The sequence below is a fragment of the Hirundo rustica genome, chromosome 5 (genome assembly GCF_015227805.2).
Source record: "Hirundo rustica isolate bHirRus1 chromosome 5, bHirRus1.pri.v3, whole genome shotgun sequence".
In the NCBI taxonomy this organism is placed as follows: Eukaryota; Metazoa; Chordata; class Aves; order Passeriformes; family Hirundinidae; genus Hirundo; species Hirundo rustica.
Window position 1 is genome coordinate 45,312,767 of NC_053454.1, and position 12,621 is coordinate 45,325,387.

Consider the following 12,621-nt stretch of genomic DNA (forward strand, 5'->3'; position numbering starts at 1 on the left):
GGACCGCATGAGGCGGTGCGGAAAACGCGCACCGGGATTCTCGCGGCGTTTTTTTTTTTTTTTTTTTGTCTCAGCTGCTTGATGACAGCAGCCTGAGCGGTTTTCTCTCGCGTCGTGCGGCCGCGGAGCCCGCCCTCCCTCCGCGGGAGCGCCCGCGACGCGGATCGGGGCGGAGCGGCCGGTCCCGTCCCGCCCCGCCGCCCCCCGGCTCCCTCCCGCTCCCTCCCGCTCCCCGCTTCCCTCCCTCGCTCGCTGGGTGCCGCCGGCGCTGGCGGAGCAGCAGGCGGTGGGGATGGCGGCGCGGGTGCTGCTGCTGGCGCTGTGCGCGGTGCTCGCTGCCTGCCGGGCCGCGGCGGAGCCGGCGGCGGGGGCCGCCAGCCGGCGGCGGCGGCTGAGCTCCGAGGAGGGCATCTCCTTCGAGTACCACCGCTACGCCGAGCTGCGGGAGGCGCTGGTGGCCGTGTGGCTGCAGTGCCCCGCCATCAGCAGGATCTACACGGTGGGGCGCAGCGCCGAGGGCCGGGAGCTCCTGGTCATCGAGATCTCGGACCGCCCCGGCGAGCACGAGCCCGGTAAGGCGGCGCTGCCCGCGGCCGGCGGGGCCGCACCTGCGCGCAGGTAACGGCGGCGGCGCGGGCGCTGCCCCTGCAACGCCCGCTGCGGCACCGCCGCCCGCCTCGGCCTCGACCGCGGCCGCCGCCGAGCGCCCCGGTGCCGCAAGAAACGCCCGCATTCCCCGTGAAATGTCCGGAGCGGGTTCGCTGGCAGGGCGGGCGCCGGCCGCCCTTCCCGGCACGATCCGCAGCGCCCGGGCAGCGGCGTGCGGCGGGAGCGGCGTGTGGCTGTCCCCGGGGATGTGCCACCCATCCTGCGGGCGCCGGCAAGGGTGCTTCGGGATACGGGGTTGCGTGTACTTAGAGTTCGGGACATCTTTATCAGAGGGAATGCGATTGATGCCGTGCGCTTCTATGACACCTACGAGCGTGTCCGTTTCATCGTTTCCGCTTCTAGACTCGATGGTGTCGCGAATGTCTGTACGTAAAAGGGCTTATCCGTGAAAGCTGCTCGCTACCTTTGGCCCGGCCACCAGCCTCTGCAGTCGTGTCCTCACATCTCCCTCTCTGGGTTACAGCACAGGTGTGGAAGCCCGTGGCTTTCAGGTGGAGGTGTGGCCTCTGCGGCTCTCCGGGGATTTGGCCAATACAATTCGTGCTTAATATTCTCCTTTATGGCCTGAATATAACCTTGCTCTGTATCCTCAAGAAACTTGATGTTGGGGCCATGGATAAAACTTGGAGATTATAGGATATTGGACGTAAGGGGGATGTAAGAGGAAGGTGGTGTAGGAAAGCATTGTCTTCCAATGAAAAATGTAAGGCGTGCAGTGCAGTTTGAAAAATTTCATTGTGGTGTGTTGCCGTCTTGATGAGAGGGGGTGAGGATCCCAAAGCTAAGAATGAATCTATTGCTGCTGTGTAATTTGCACAATAGAATAGTTATTACTGGGGTTTTGCATTGCTGCCGGGGAGTAGTCGCTATATCTCCCAAGATTTGTGTGACTGTTGTGTCAAGCCAGCTGAAAGGGAGAAAAAGAGCAGCACACTGTGCAGTCTGAGATTGGGGCTTTGCCTCTTCCTGGAGACACACTTCTCTTGGTGTCAGTGGTGTGAGAAAGGGTTTGTCATTGAGCCCAGGCTAAAGGGAATCCAGCAGCATATGAATAACCAACTGCAAAAAAGAAAAATTCCTGTGGATTGTATCCACATACACGCTATAGACAGTGTCAGACATTTCCTGGAATGTGCTCGGCCCCTTACTAAGGGAGTCCTATAGACAAAAATGCCACATGTTGCAAGATCCAAATCATGTGTCAGGGAATGTGATGAGTCCTGGCTATCTTTAGTGGTGGATGCTGAAAATGCTGGTTTTTGAAGGGGATTAACCAGGGTTTGAACCAGAGCAAAATCATTGTTTTATTTCAATCCTCGCTTTCATTCTGTGAGGTTCTGAACATTTCTCAAAAAGTGAAGAGCTACTCCTCTCTGCAGTAGCACATGGAAGAAGCTCAGGATCTTTTGGGGAGGGGCAGCAAGACAGACCTCATGCATAGTTACCCTTGCACTGCTTAGAAAGAAAAACATTAATACCACCCCTGCTTTTTTATTACAGAGCCTAAGCACCTATATATTGTGCCAGCGGTTGCATTAGAGGTGTTTTCTTCTTAAAATGTGCCCTTTCTTCTACTGTGTAGTAAAAGGTAGCACTGTTTATTTTTGTATGGGAGCTTTTTTAAGCTGTGCAGTAAAAGAAGTGTGAAGCCTTGTACCAGCCTTGGCATGAAACATGAGACTGATTCTGCTCATACCTGAAGGGGGACTGCTGCTCACTCTGAGCATCCATGCTTGATTCCCCAGGGCAACAACCAGAATAAGGATATTTTGTGTGGTAATTCTTGTGGGATCAGAATCTAATTTATCATCATCTACTGTTATTAAAGAATGATGGAATCAAAGATGCGCATATATACATACATATAGTTATTTTTCATTTTTCCCAGACAGCCAAAAAGTTGTAAGTTTGAACATAATCTATTCCTACAAGATAACCTGAGTGTTACAAGATCTATTTTTAAAAAATAAGGAAGTATGAACAAAATATATGCTGTGGTTCATAGATTTAGTCTATAGAGAGCTCATGCTTCTAGAAGGCTGATGAGTACACAGGGATGATACCTGAATTATCTAGAGAACAGCTGTGAAACAAAAAAAGTGTTTGTGTTCACTTAGTGAGCAAGTTGATGACAAAACAGATCAGGAAAGTGTCAGCAGAGCACCAGTAAAGACTCTTTGTACTGAGTAAAGAGGCTTTGTACTGAGTAAATCAAATACTGCACATACATGCAACCATTGCATAATCACATGTATTGCATAGCTGTGTAGCCTTGTGTGAATGCATCTGATTGTATGCCAGCATATAAATCAACTTCAATTTTATAGTGTCAGCTATGTTTGGAAATTAATTCATAATATATGCACAATGTTTGAAAAAAACTGCTTGAGAGAAATAGGAAAACTTCATAAATGTGCTTTAGACCTCCAAGGCAACTGGAAAAAATCCTCAGTGAGTGAAAAAACTGGAACACATCATCAAGTCCTTGTTTTTTTTCCTGGGGTAAATATGCATTGGGAGGATTTTCTTAAAGGCCTGATACTGCATTGGAAGTCAGAATGACTTCATATGAGCTAGTCTGGTTTCTTGCATAATCATACCAAGCATCTTTGCGAATCTTGGAAACCCAAATTAGTCATTTGGGCGCTGTGAGCTGAGCTCTTCCCAGGGATATGATAAATGCCAGAAGCGTGCAACTGCCTAAAGTATCTGATGCCACATTAAACACTTAGAGAATGTGCTGCCTTTCTGCAAACTTGAACACCACACTACCTGTGCTTCAACTGTGCTTCATGCCAAGCAGCGTCTGGGCTAATATCTGTAATTTTGTGGTGTTTTTTTGTTGTTTTTTGTTTGTTTGGTTTGTTGGTTTTTGCGTGTGTGCGCGTTTTTAGATGTTTGTTTGGATGTTTATTGTGGCAACAATTTCTTTAGGCTGATAGTGTACTTGTTTGGGAGATTAGAGCCTGCAATCACTGAGAGAAATGAAGCCCTTGAATGAAGGAAAGCACAACCCAGAGATGAAGGCATTTGAACTTTATCAAGTTTTATACCAAGGCAGAAAATCTCACTTCGAGATTTGTCCTCACTGAGGACAAGGCAGTGAAGGCAGAGAAAGACTTGAATGAGACTGTATCAGTGCTTTTGTGTAGAAGGAGTTGCATGAACACGGACTGGAAGCAATCAAAATGTTTTGGAGTAGCTTTGATTATGTGAGAAAATACAGTTTTGTCCCTGTGCTCATCAAAAATTGGCAAAGTTGACAGAAGGCAGTGGACAGCAAGGTCAGATAAAATGAGGAGAGATTGTGGGAAGCTGATGGTGGACCAGGGGAAAACAGGATATTTGATGGTAAAGCACAGATATATATATATATATATATATATATATATTTTTTTTTTTTTTTTTCCCTGGGACAAACTAAGCAATACTTTGCCTTAGTTCACACTCAGGAGAATACTGACTACTCTTGAGAGAGAAAATAGTCTCTTGCTGTGGATGTCTGTTGTTCTGTTGAACAGAACGTTAATGATTTTATTTATTGTTCTTCCTTTTCCCTTCAAGCATCTTTAAAAATACTTCAAGTAGAAGGAAATGGTTAATTTGTAGTTGAGTGAGACAACTGATTTTCTAGAAAACGCCACAGTTTGCGGTTTCAAGCAACAAAGCATCATGAAGAGGTGAGGCAGGAGCGCACCCTGTGCGAATTGAGCCGTGCAGCCGTGACTTGGACCATTTGCAGGACCCTATGGGTGTGACTTCAGTCAGTTTTACGAGGTGCAACCCAGCTACAATAATCCTTGGACCCATCGCTTTATCAAAGACTCCGCTTGGCAGGGTGAGGAAATGAGTTGGGTCGGTCACTGCTGGCACTGAGCCTAAATAAGCTTCTTGGCTTCCCGAATTGCAGCTCCTGTTCTAGCCCCCTCCAAAGCCCCCAGATGTGAGGCTCGCAGCTTGTCACACCCCAGCCATGCAGTGCTAGAACCATTTCCTGCTGCAAAAAAATCATTAGAGGGTGACTAAGAGAGAAGTGAAAATCATGGCTCTCTATAGATGAGTGGAGAAATCCAGGATCTGTCTGCTGATACAAACAGGTTTTTATTCTGTCAGTGAAGCGCTCCCGGGTTCAGATGTGGCACCAGCCATGCAAGCCGGTACTTGCAGTGGTAAGAAGTTGCAATGAGTAAAGCCGAGGAATTTACAGGTAGAAAAATTGTTTCTCATGATGTCTTTGTCACTGTTGCACAAAACCCATTTTAAAATATTTCTTGATTTATTGTAATCTAAATGACTCTGCGGCCATTTGGGAGAACCATGAGCAAGTGCTGCTCTTTTTCAAAGGAGAGAGCAAGGAGAAGAATGAGCAAATATGTAGGGGGCTGCTGAGGTTTCAGCCCAGCATGGGCAGGGATCAGCTGTGCCACTGTAGGTGGCAGCCTGAGTGAGGGGACCACTGGATGTCACCTGTGGGTCTTATGGGCTGCCCTGCTTCAGATGAGTGGGTGCAGTGCTGGGGCTGGGGGCAGGGTGTTGTATCACTGATGGTGTCGGAAAGCACACTGCTCATCCCTTGGTTATGGTGATGTCATCAGATACAGTTAACCTCATTATCTACAGTTAATTGCACTTGATTTTCTAAATCTTTCTTTTCTTTGCGCTCCAAATCTGCAAATAAAAATCTGAGCTCTGTGATGGGACCTGTTGATGTTTCCCATATTTGCAAAGCATTAATAGAAGTTGCATATGACAAGAGCTTGTTATTAAATCTAGATATTAGACAGCAAGCCGAATTTGTGTGCTCAATGTTCAAGCAAACACTGTTTTTTATCAAGGGCCGCTTGTAGAGTGTTCCCTTTTTTGAAGAGAGATGTTGAAGGGTACCGGGCTGGTTACTCGTAAATGTGCCTGCACTTTGTCCATACTCGTCCAGCTGCACTGCATAAAGGTTGGGGCTGTAAACAGGTGGGTGTCAGCAGAACACTTTGTATCAGGAATACAGGAGATGCTGTGCTGACCGTGTTGTGCTTTCACCCTTTCTGTCAGCTGTGGTTTAGCTGCTCTCCTGGCTTAGCTTTGCAATCCTCTTTAAAGGCGAGCTGCTGTCCGGGCACCTGCAGCACCAGATGAGAGGGAGCAGGGCAGCTGCTGGTGTCTCCATAGGGATGGATAGAAAATGCAGAGTAAAACATGGTTGAACTTATTCTTCATGTAGCCTTCTGCATTTGGAATATTTCTTTCCTTTGTGCCTCAGGGAACAGATTTTCTTCCAGAGCTCGTGAGGATGTTCTGGCTTTCTCATCAAACTCTGTCAGGGATGTGCTACTGACTTGCCTGCTGGGAGTGCAGATCTGGGCCGGGCTGTACCTCCTGCATTCTACAGAAGGCTGAGAAGCTGTAATTACCTTTCCAGCAAAAGCCCTAATGGGTTTCTGTACCGGTTAGGGTATCCCCCCGAAGTCACCCAGCCAGGATTTGGCCTGAGGTAGTTTCTGGCAGGACCATTTTACTGCTGCCTGCAATCAGAGTGGGATGTTCAATGTCCTTCACAGACTGTGCAGGTCTCGGCAGGGCTGTAGAATAGCATGAAGATGGCTGGATGTACGTGCTGAGTGAATTTGATAGGCTTTTGGATTTTTCTTCCTTAGTTTTATCTTTCTTAAATAATATTTCCTTAATAGTTCCGATTTCATCCTATCTCAGTTCTCATGTTCGGCTAAAAATAGAGGTGTAGAATACAGAGGGAAAACGTGTCTCACAGAACTGGCGCAAACCAAGGAGAGGCAGACGCGTCTACGGATCCCATTCGCAGCTAGTTGTTAATGCCATCCACGTTCCCATTGAAGCCAGTGGAAATTCCCAGGAAGTGTGGTTAGGCAGCTGTGCTAGGCAGTCTGCAGTGTTCTCAGAGATACAGTGCTCTCATTCCAAATTGCTTCTCTGACCGAGGTATTTAAAGACTTCCTTTTTTGTTAGCACCTTTGAGAAAGGTTTAATAGAGGCTGTGTGCTACCTGCGGAAACACAGTGAATCCCAGCTACTGCATCCCAGCAGTTTATCTTTTATTTACTGGAATAACACAAATGGTAAACAAGCTGGGGTAAAAAGGTCTGTGATCATTAAGAATAAGCATGACTCTACAGAAGGAAATTGTTTTACTTTTCAGGCTTAAAATGAATCCGGGTATGCAGAATATTCCGGGTTTGTTGATCTGAACCTGACTGCTTTTGACAATCCCACTCCTTTTGCAAGAGTTGATTACTTTAATTTCTTTCAAAGAGAAGAGTTGTCATCACCTCCCACAACTTCAGAATGCCTTAACAGTTCCCAAAGAAAACAGAAGGGAGGCCTGTTTTGTCATTGTCTTGGCTTAAAGTGATGTTTTATTAGGGTGACAGTAATGCAAGCTCCAGAGAATACGTGAGAAGTCTATAAAGCATAAGTATTTCCCAAGATTCTGTGACATGTATTGTTAAAACCAGTAAGCTGTAGTTGTGTGATTTATCAAAAGTGACGTCTTTATTAAAATATTTTTAAATTTTTTTCCAGGAGAAACTTCATTATTCTGTAATTTAGTAATCAATATCTCAAGCCTTTAAATTACGTGGAGGGTGAAAAACACGAGAGATCTTCCAATTTCAGAATAAACACAAATTTTTGGTTGTAACAATAGAGTTGCTCCTAGAGTCAGCTGATAATTTAGTATTAAAGCTTGTTTGGAATTAGTTTTGTGTTCATTACATCTAATTTCTGTTTTCAAAGATGGCATGTGATTTCGAAGCCTACATACTGGGGGTGCATATTCATGTTGTAATCTCCCTTTTCCTGGTCAGCAGGAACACCTCTCAGCTAGGCTTCAGTGCCCCCTGTAAGCATCTGTTTTCTCTAGGGCTGCAAGAGGAGCTAACATTGGGTAGGCTTCTGACTTAGGAATGTGTGCAAGAGCTTATGATTAAGATCTGGTGAATCCCAGCCTTCCTGTATCATCATCTAATGTACCTTGTTGTGCTTTATGTGCTATCTTTGCAAAACATAGGGTTTATGAACCCTGTCTGAGCTTTCTTCAGCAGATTAATTTATTTTGTTAAGTCCTCAAAGCTATTTTAATTCATGTTCCTCCTAAGAAAAAACAAAACAAAAACATCATGTCACATCTTTTTTTCGTCTACATTTTCTTTTTAAACAAAAGTCTCATGCATGTATTACCACAGTCTTACTATTTTGTTTTCTTGGGTTTTTTCCCCACTCCAGTTGAATTGGAAATTAAACTGTGAAGACTAGTAACTCATTTCTCTTGGAATTTTGTGGAATCAGAGAAAAGTGAAAACCACAGTATGTACTTTAAGGCTTCTGGGTAAGGTAATTGAAATGAATGTTACGGTTACAAGGAGCAGAGTAAAGGGTGTAAACTTCATTTTGGAACAAGGTGCGCATCAAAAGGCAGCTTTCAATAACTCAGTGGGAATGGGGTGTTATATATGAAGGTTATGTGCTACATGCTGTGGTTAAATGAAGACATCAAGAGTCTATGTAGTAAAATGGTTGGGGAAAAATCCTTGTGAGTAAAATGGTGTCAGAGCAGGCAGGTTTGGTCTGCCGTGGGACAGGAAATGGAGTGGCTCTGTTGTCTGCCATGCATCAGCTTGCGTCATCTCAGGATATGGGTGAAGACCGGTGGTGTGGGAGCGGGTTAGGAGCTCTGCAGAGCAACAGTGCTGAAACTGAGCTACTCCCAGCTTCACGCGCTGGGGTTCTGGATTTTGGAATGGAAGTCCTGCCATACTGTGAAGAAATAAATGACTGTACGAGCCGGGGTGCAATAGCTGCCCCGGCAATGAAGTTGTTGCCTCTCTTGCTGCTTTCAGGGGCACTGCTGGGGAAAAGGACACTAGGCTAAAAGTGAAGCCTTGGTCCTTCCCTTTGAAATGGAGGTTTCCTGCAGGGTGCCAGGGCTTTCCTAGCTGAATTGGCATTGGTCACATCTTCCTGTCACAGCAGGTATTGTCAAAGGGCTGTGGGGTTTGGGCCAATATGAAGCCGTATGTTAGACATTTGTCTGTGCACCTACAATGGCCAGGTAAGAGAGAATCTTGAATCATAAACCTGTGGCTGGCAATTCAAAGGCAGTAAACATTTCTTTTTAATTAATTTCAAAAGCAAGACATTTTATAACTGCATAAGCCAGTTGCTGCTTCCTGGTAGTTGTTCATACTGAATTATGAGCAAAACCTCACATCCTTGTTTGCTTGCAAATAAAGTCCCTTGGAGACAGCTGTTCTTTGCATGGAGCTGCACATGGCCGTGGGGTGTGAGCTGCCTGATTTATGATCAAAGATGCTGTTCTGGCTGCAGAGCCTGCCCAAAGCAAGAACAACCTGAATGCCATTTTGAGTACTTAGGCTTTGGTATGGATTTTCCTTAAAGCCAAATGAAAAGAGTTGTTTGGTCAGAGGAGACATCAGACTGGCCAAAGTTTATTGAACAGTTCTCTTGGCAAAGACATCCTTGGTAGTCTAATGATCTGGTAGGTGTCTAGGAAGTATGGCCCAGTTGCTTGTCATATTAGTTCTCCAAACAAAAGAGAAATCACACAGTATTTTGCTATGAGAAATACAACTAAGAGTTCAAAGATACAAAGTGAAAGGACAGTGAGACATTTCAAAGGTTAAAACTTTCTGCATAGTTGTTTCTCCCATATGCTCACATTAGAGATATCTGGATAATACCTGTGTGAATTACCACATGCTCATCTCCGGAAATTTCTGGCTGCAAAACATTCATTTGAATTTTTTTGGGGGGGTCCCTCAAACTCAGCATCACTGTCCTTCAGTTACACATTATTGTCCTTCAGTATTAGTGCTGGTGCATTCCTTGCACATTGATCATTCAAAATGAACCTTTTTTTCCTGTGCTAAACCAAATACTTTGTGGTTTTGGCAGCATTTTGGCTTATTGCACAAAAGCGCAGTTCTAGAAGTATAAGCAAAATTGGGGTGAGTCTAAAACATAAATAGAGACTTTTCATGCACCTGAAAAATGGCACTTCAAAGGAAGCCTTGTGACCATGGTAAGATGACTCTCCATGTCAGATCTTCACCTGTGAGACTAGACGATGCTCAAATTTTTCCTCCCACCCAGCTGCTGAGCATCCACAAATCCAACTGAAGTCACTGGGAGTTGTACATCTGAATTTAAGCAGGAGGCTTATAAGTACTGATAATTAAAAATCCTAAATATTTAAGCCAACTTGCATGTGTACCCTAAAAAAAGAAAGCTAAGTGTGACTCTGATTTTGTAATAGCCTGCACTTAAAAAATGAGTGGTCCAAGTTTATGCTGTGCTGGATGAAATATCTTCCTTGTCTTTGGTGACATCAGTACATAGAGGGATGGAGACGAAAAAAAAGCCGTGAGGTTGGGAGCTGGGCTTTCACATCCTTAAATTTTAAACATTGCCTTTTTGTGGTTTTGGGTGAGAGCACCCTCTCCCTCTGACTCAGATTCTCCTCTGCATGCCTAGGTTCTCAGCTTCCATGCTAGGTTTACGTGTGGCTGTGCCATGTACCCGGTGTAGAGGTTCTTGAGAGATAGCCTGTGGTTCAGCGTTTGATCTGCCTTTAAGAGGCATTTCCTACCTCCTTCCTGCCAGAATTTTCCCGGTGGCAAATAGCCCCAATATTTGTGTTGACTTAACTATCCTAATGGACATATAATGAGGAATCCTCAAGAGTTTCTCTCCCTATTTGTCTGCTGCAGATGCAGGTTGTTTTGTTTAAAAAGCTGCCTTCCTAGCAGATAAATATGGAGAGGGAACCAATTCCTTTTCTTCCAGTGCTGATAGGGAGAGTCACAACCGAGACATCAATATTTGCAAGGTTTCCACGTGTTGCAGTTAAGGGAACAAATCCATAGTCAAAATAAATATTGCCAACCTTCAGTGAAAATCTTTCGGTACAAATCTTTAGTGGAAAAGCCTATAAATAAACAGAAACAGGGGAGCATCTGTTCCTTAATGCTCCATGAAGCAGCTGATAAAAATAAAATCTGTATTATAACAGTAGCCAATACAAGATGAAAAAGTACCTGACAATGGAATAGAGAATATTCTCCCAAATAGAGAAGTTTGGGAGCCAAAAACCTCATCTGACTTGAAAATTGTAGAACTGTCTGAGATAGATGTTGCCATGGTGACAGATAGGCTTAGCAGCCTGGGACTGATTTCATTGGTCTGCTGCTAGCACAAGTTGCTTGTTTGAGTAGCATTAATATGTTGTCTCATGCTGCTTTATATGCTGAGGCCATCTGGCATTAGCGGTATTTAAAGGTGCAGTTCTGTTACGGAAGGAGTTGGCCAACATGGTTTGATTTATGTTTGTAAGACAAGCCACAAGGCTTTCGGGGGTCCTTGAAAAGCTGTCTTGTGCACAGAAATAGTCTGAAAAATCACAGCTCGTAGAGAGAAGAAGTGGGGCTTTGGGAAGCAGCACAAGGAGTTTCAGAAGTTTGCTTTATACTCAGTCAGCACATATTTGAAATATTCTCTGCACAAATACACACTTTTGCATGTTTCTTCAGGTGTGAATGTGAAGGCAGCCACATTTTTTCAAAAATAAGCCTTTTCACTGTCAAGCTGCTTGGGAGCTACAGCTCCACCACCTTGAAGCAACACTAGATCATATTGTGTATTAAGGAAAGGTATGTTGTAATGTTGCAGTGTTAAATGAAGAAATTAAGGTCTAACCAAACAGAGTCCCTTTAGCTTACTTCAGAGTCCATGTTCTCAAGAAAAAATATTTTCTTTTAGTTGAACTATATACTTTTGAAAATGTATTTTTTAGCAAAGGATTTGATAAGAAAGACAGTTTGTAAAGACTAAAATAAACCTTTTCTTTGATCTATTTATACCAATGAGTCTTCATCTGCTTTCCTTAATACCTCTCTGGAGTGGGAGTTACCTTCCAAAGGAGATTATATGACAGTGCTGACATACCACAGATAGTGAAAATATATTTTCACTATTTTGTTCTTTGATAATTATTATCATGGTACTTAATTATTCTCGGAACTTTTTCCCCAGACAGAGATGAATGGTTAAAGAGTGACCAAATAAGAGCCAGAAAAGATTCCTGTCTGAGTTTGAGTTTCAGTGTGGAGGTTTTCCTGTAGGCTGGGCATGGTAAGGAAAGTGACTAAAGGAAAACTAGCTGGAGACTTTGTTCTCCTGGATAGACTTAAAACTGGATGGAATCTGAAGTCAAGTCTCGATAATTATCTGTAAGTTTGGTAGGCGTTTTTACATTCTCAGCTTACTGATGTTCTGAAACTACCGATGGAATGCATTTCTAACTGTGCTCTGCAGCAGCGCAACGCTTGTCCTCAGGTATTGATATCTCTTGGATATTGGTGTGAAGTGTCAAGTACAATAATAAAATGAAACAAGGGCATCGAGTCTGTTCCACAAATCTTTAGGTTTTAAGCTTTTATTCTGGAGCTCTGACTTCAGTGCCAAAACAAATTCTTCATGTAATTTTCTTCGAGTGCAGGACCCAAGAAATACATAGCTCTGGATGCCCTCACTCCTTCAAATAGCTTTAGAATGATTATGTTTGATGCTTAATGTTTTTACAGCTTAGTTCTGTTTTAATAAAATGAATATAGGGCACAGGAAGAAAGCCAAATAACTTATATTCCCAGCCCACTCCCAATCCCCAATTCCTAGTTTGCAAGTCAGTTTGCTCTCTGGGTTTTTTTTTGCTTGTTTTTAACACTGCCATTCAGTTCTCTCTGAAACAAACCTTGGGTGCAGTTTCGGGTGTCGGTTCACCCCAAGACCCACCTCATGGTGATACAGATGTTACTGCCACAGAGCTGTTTGCTGCTGTTACCCCTGAGCAGTCTTCCAGCATTATCTTTTCATGTCTTGTATCCTGCCATGCCTCTTGCCACTCTCACA

The 12,621-nt window shown here is 44.2% G+C and overlaps 1 protein-coding gene across 1 annotated transcript in view; it reads left to right on the forward strand.

Moving 5' to 3' along the window:
- The first annotated feature begins 292 nt into the window (after positions 1–292).
- CPE (carboxypeptidase E) overlaps positions 293–12,621 on the forward strand; it is a 56,742-nt gene continuing 44,413 nt past the window's right edge. Inside the window, exon 1 of the mRNA XM_040063976.1 lies at positions 293–572. Within this exon, the coding sequence (XP_039919910.1) occupies positions 293–572 (280 nt within the window). The remainder of the gene's footprint in view (positions 573–12,621) is intronic.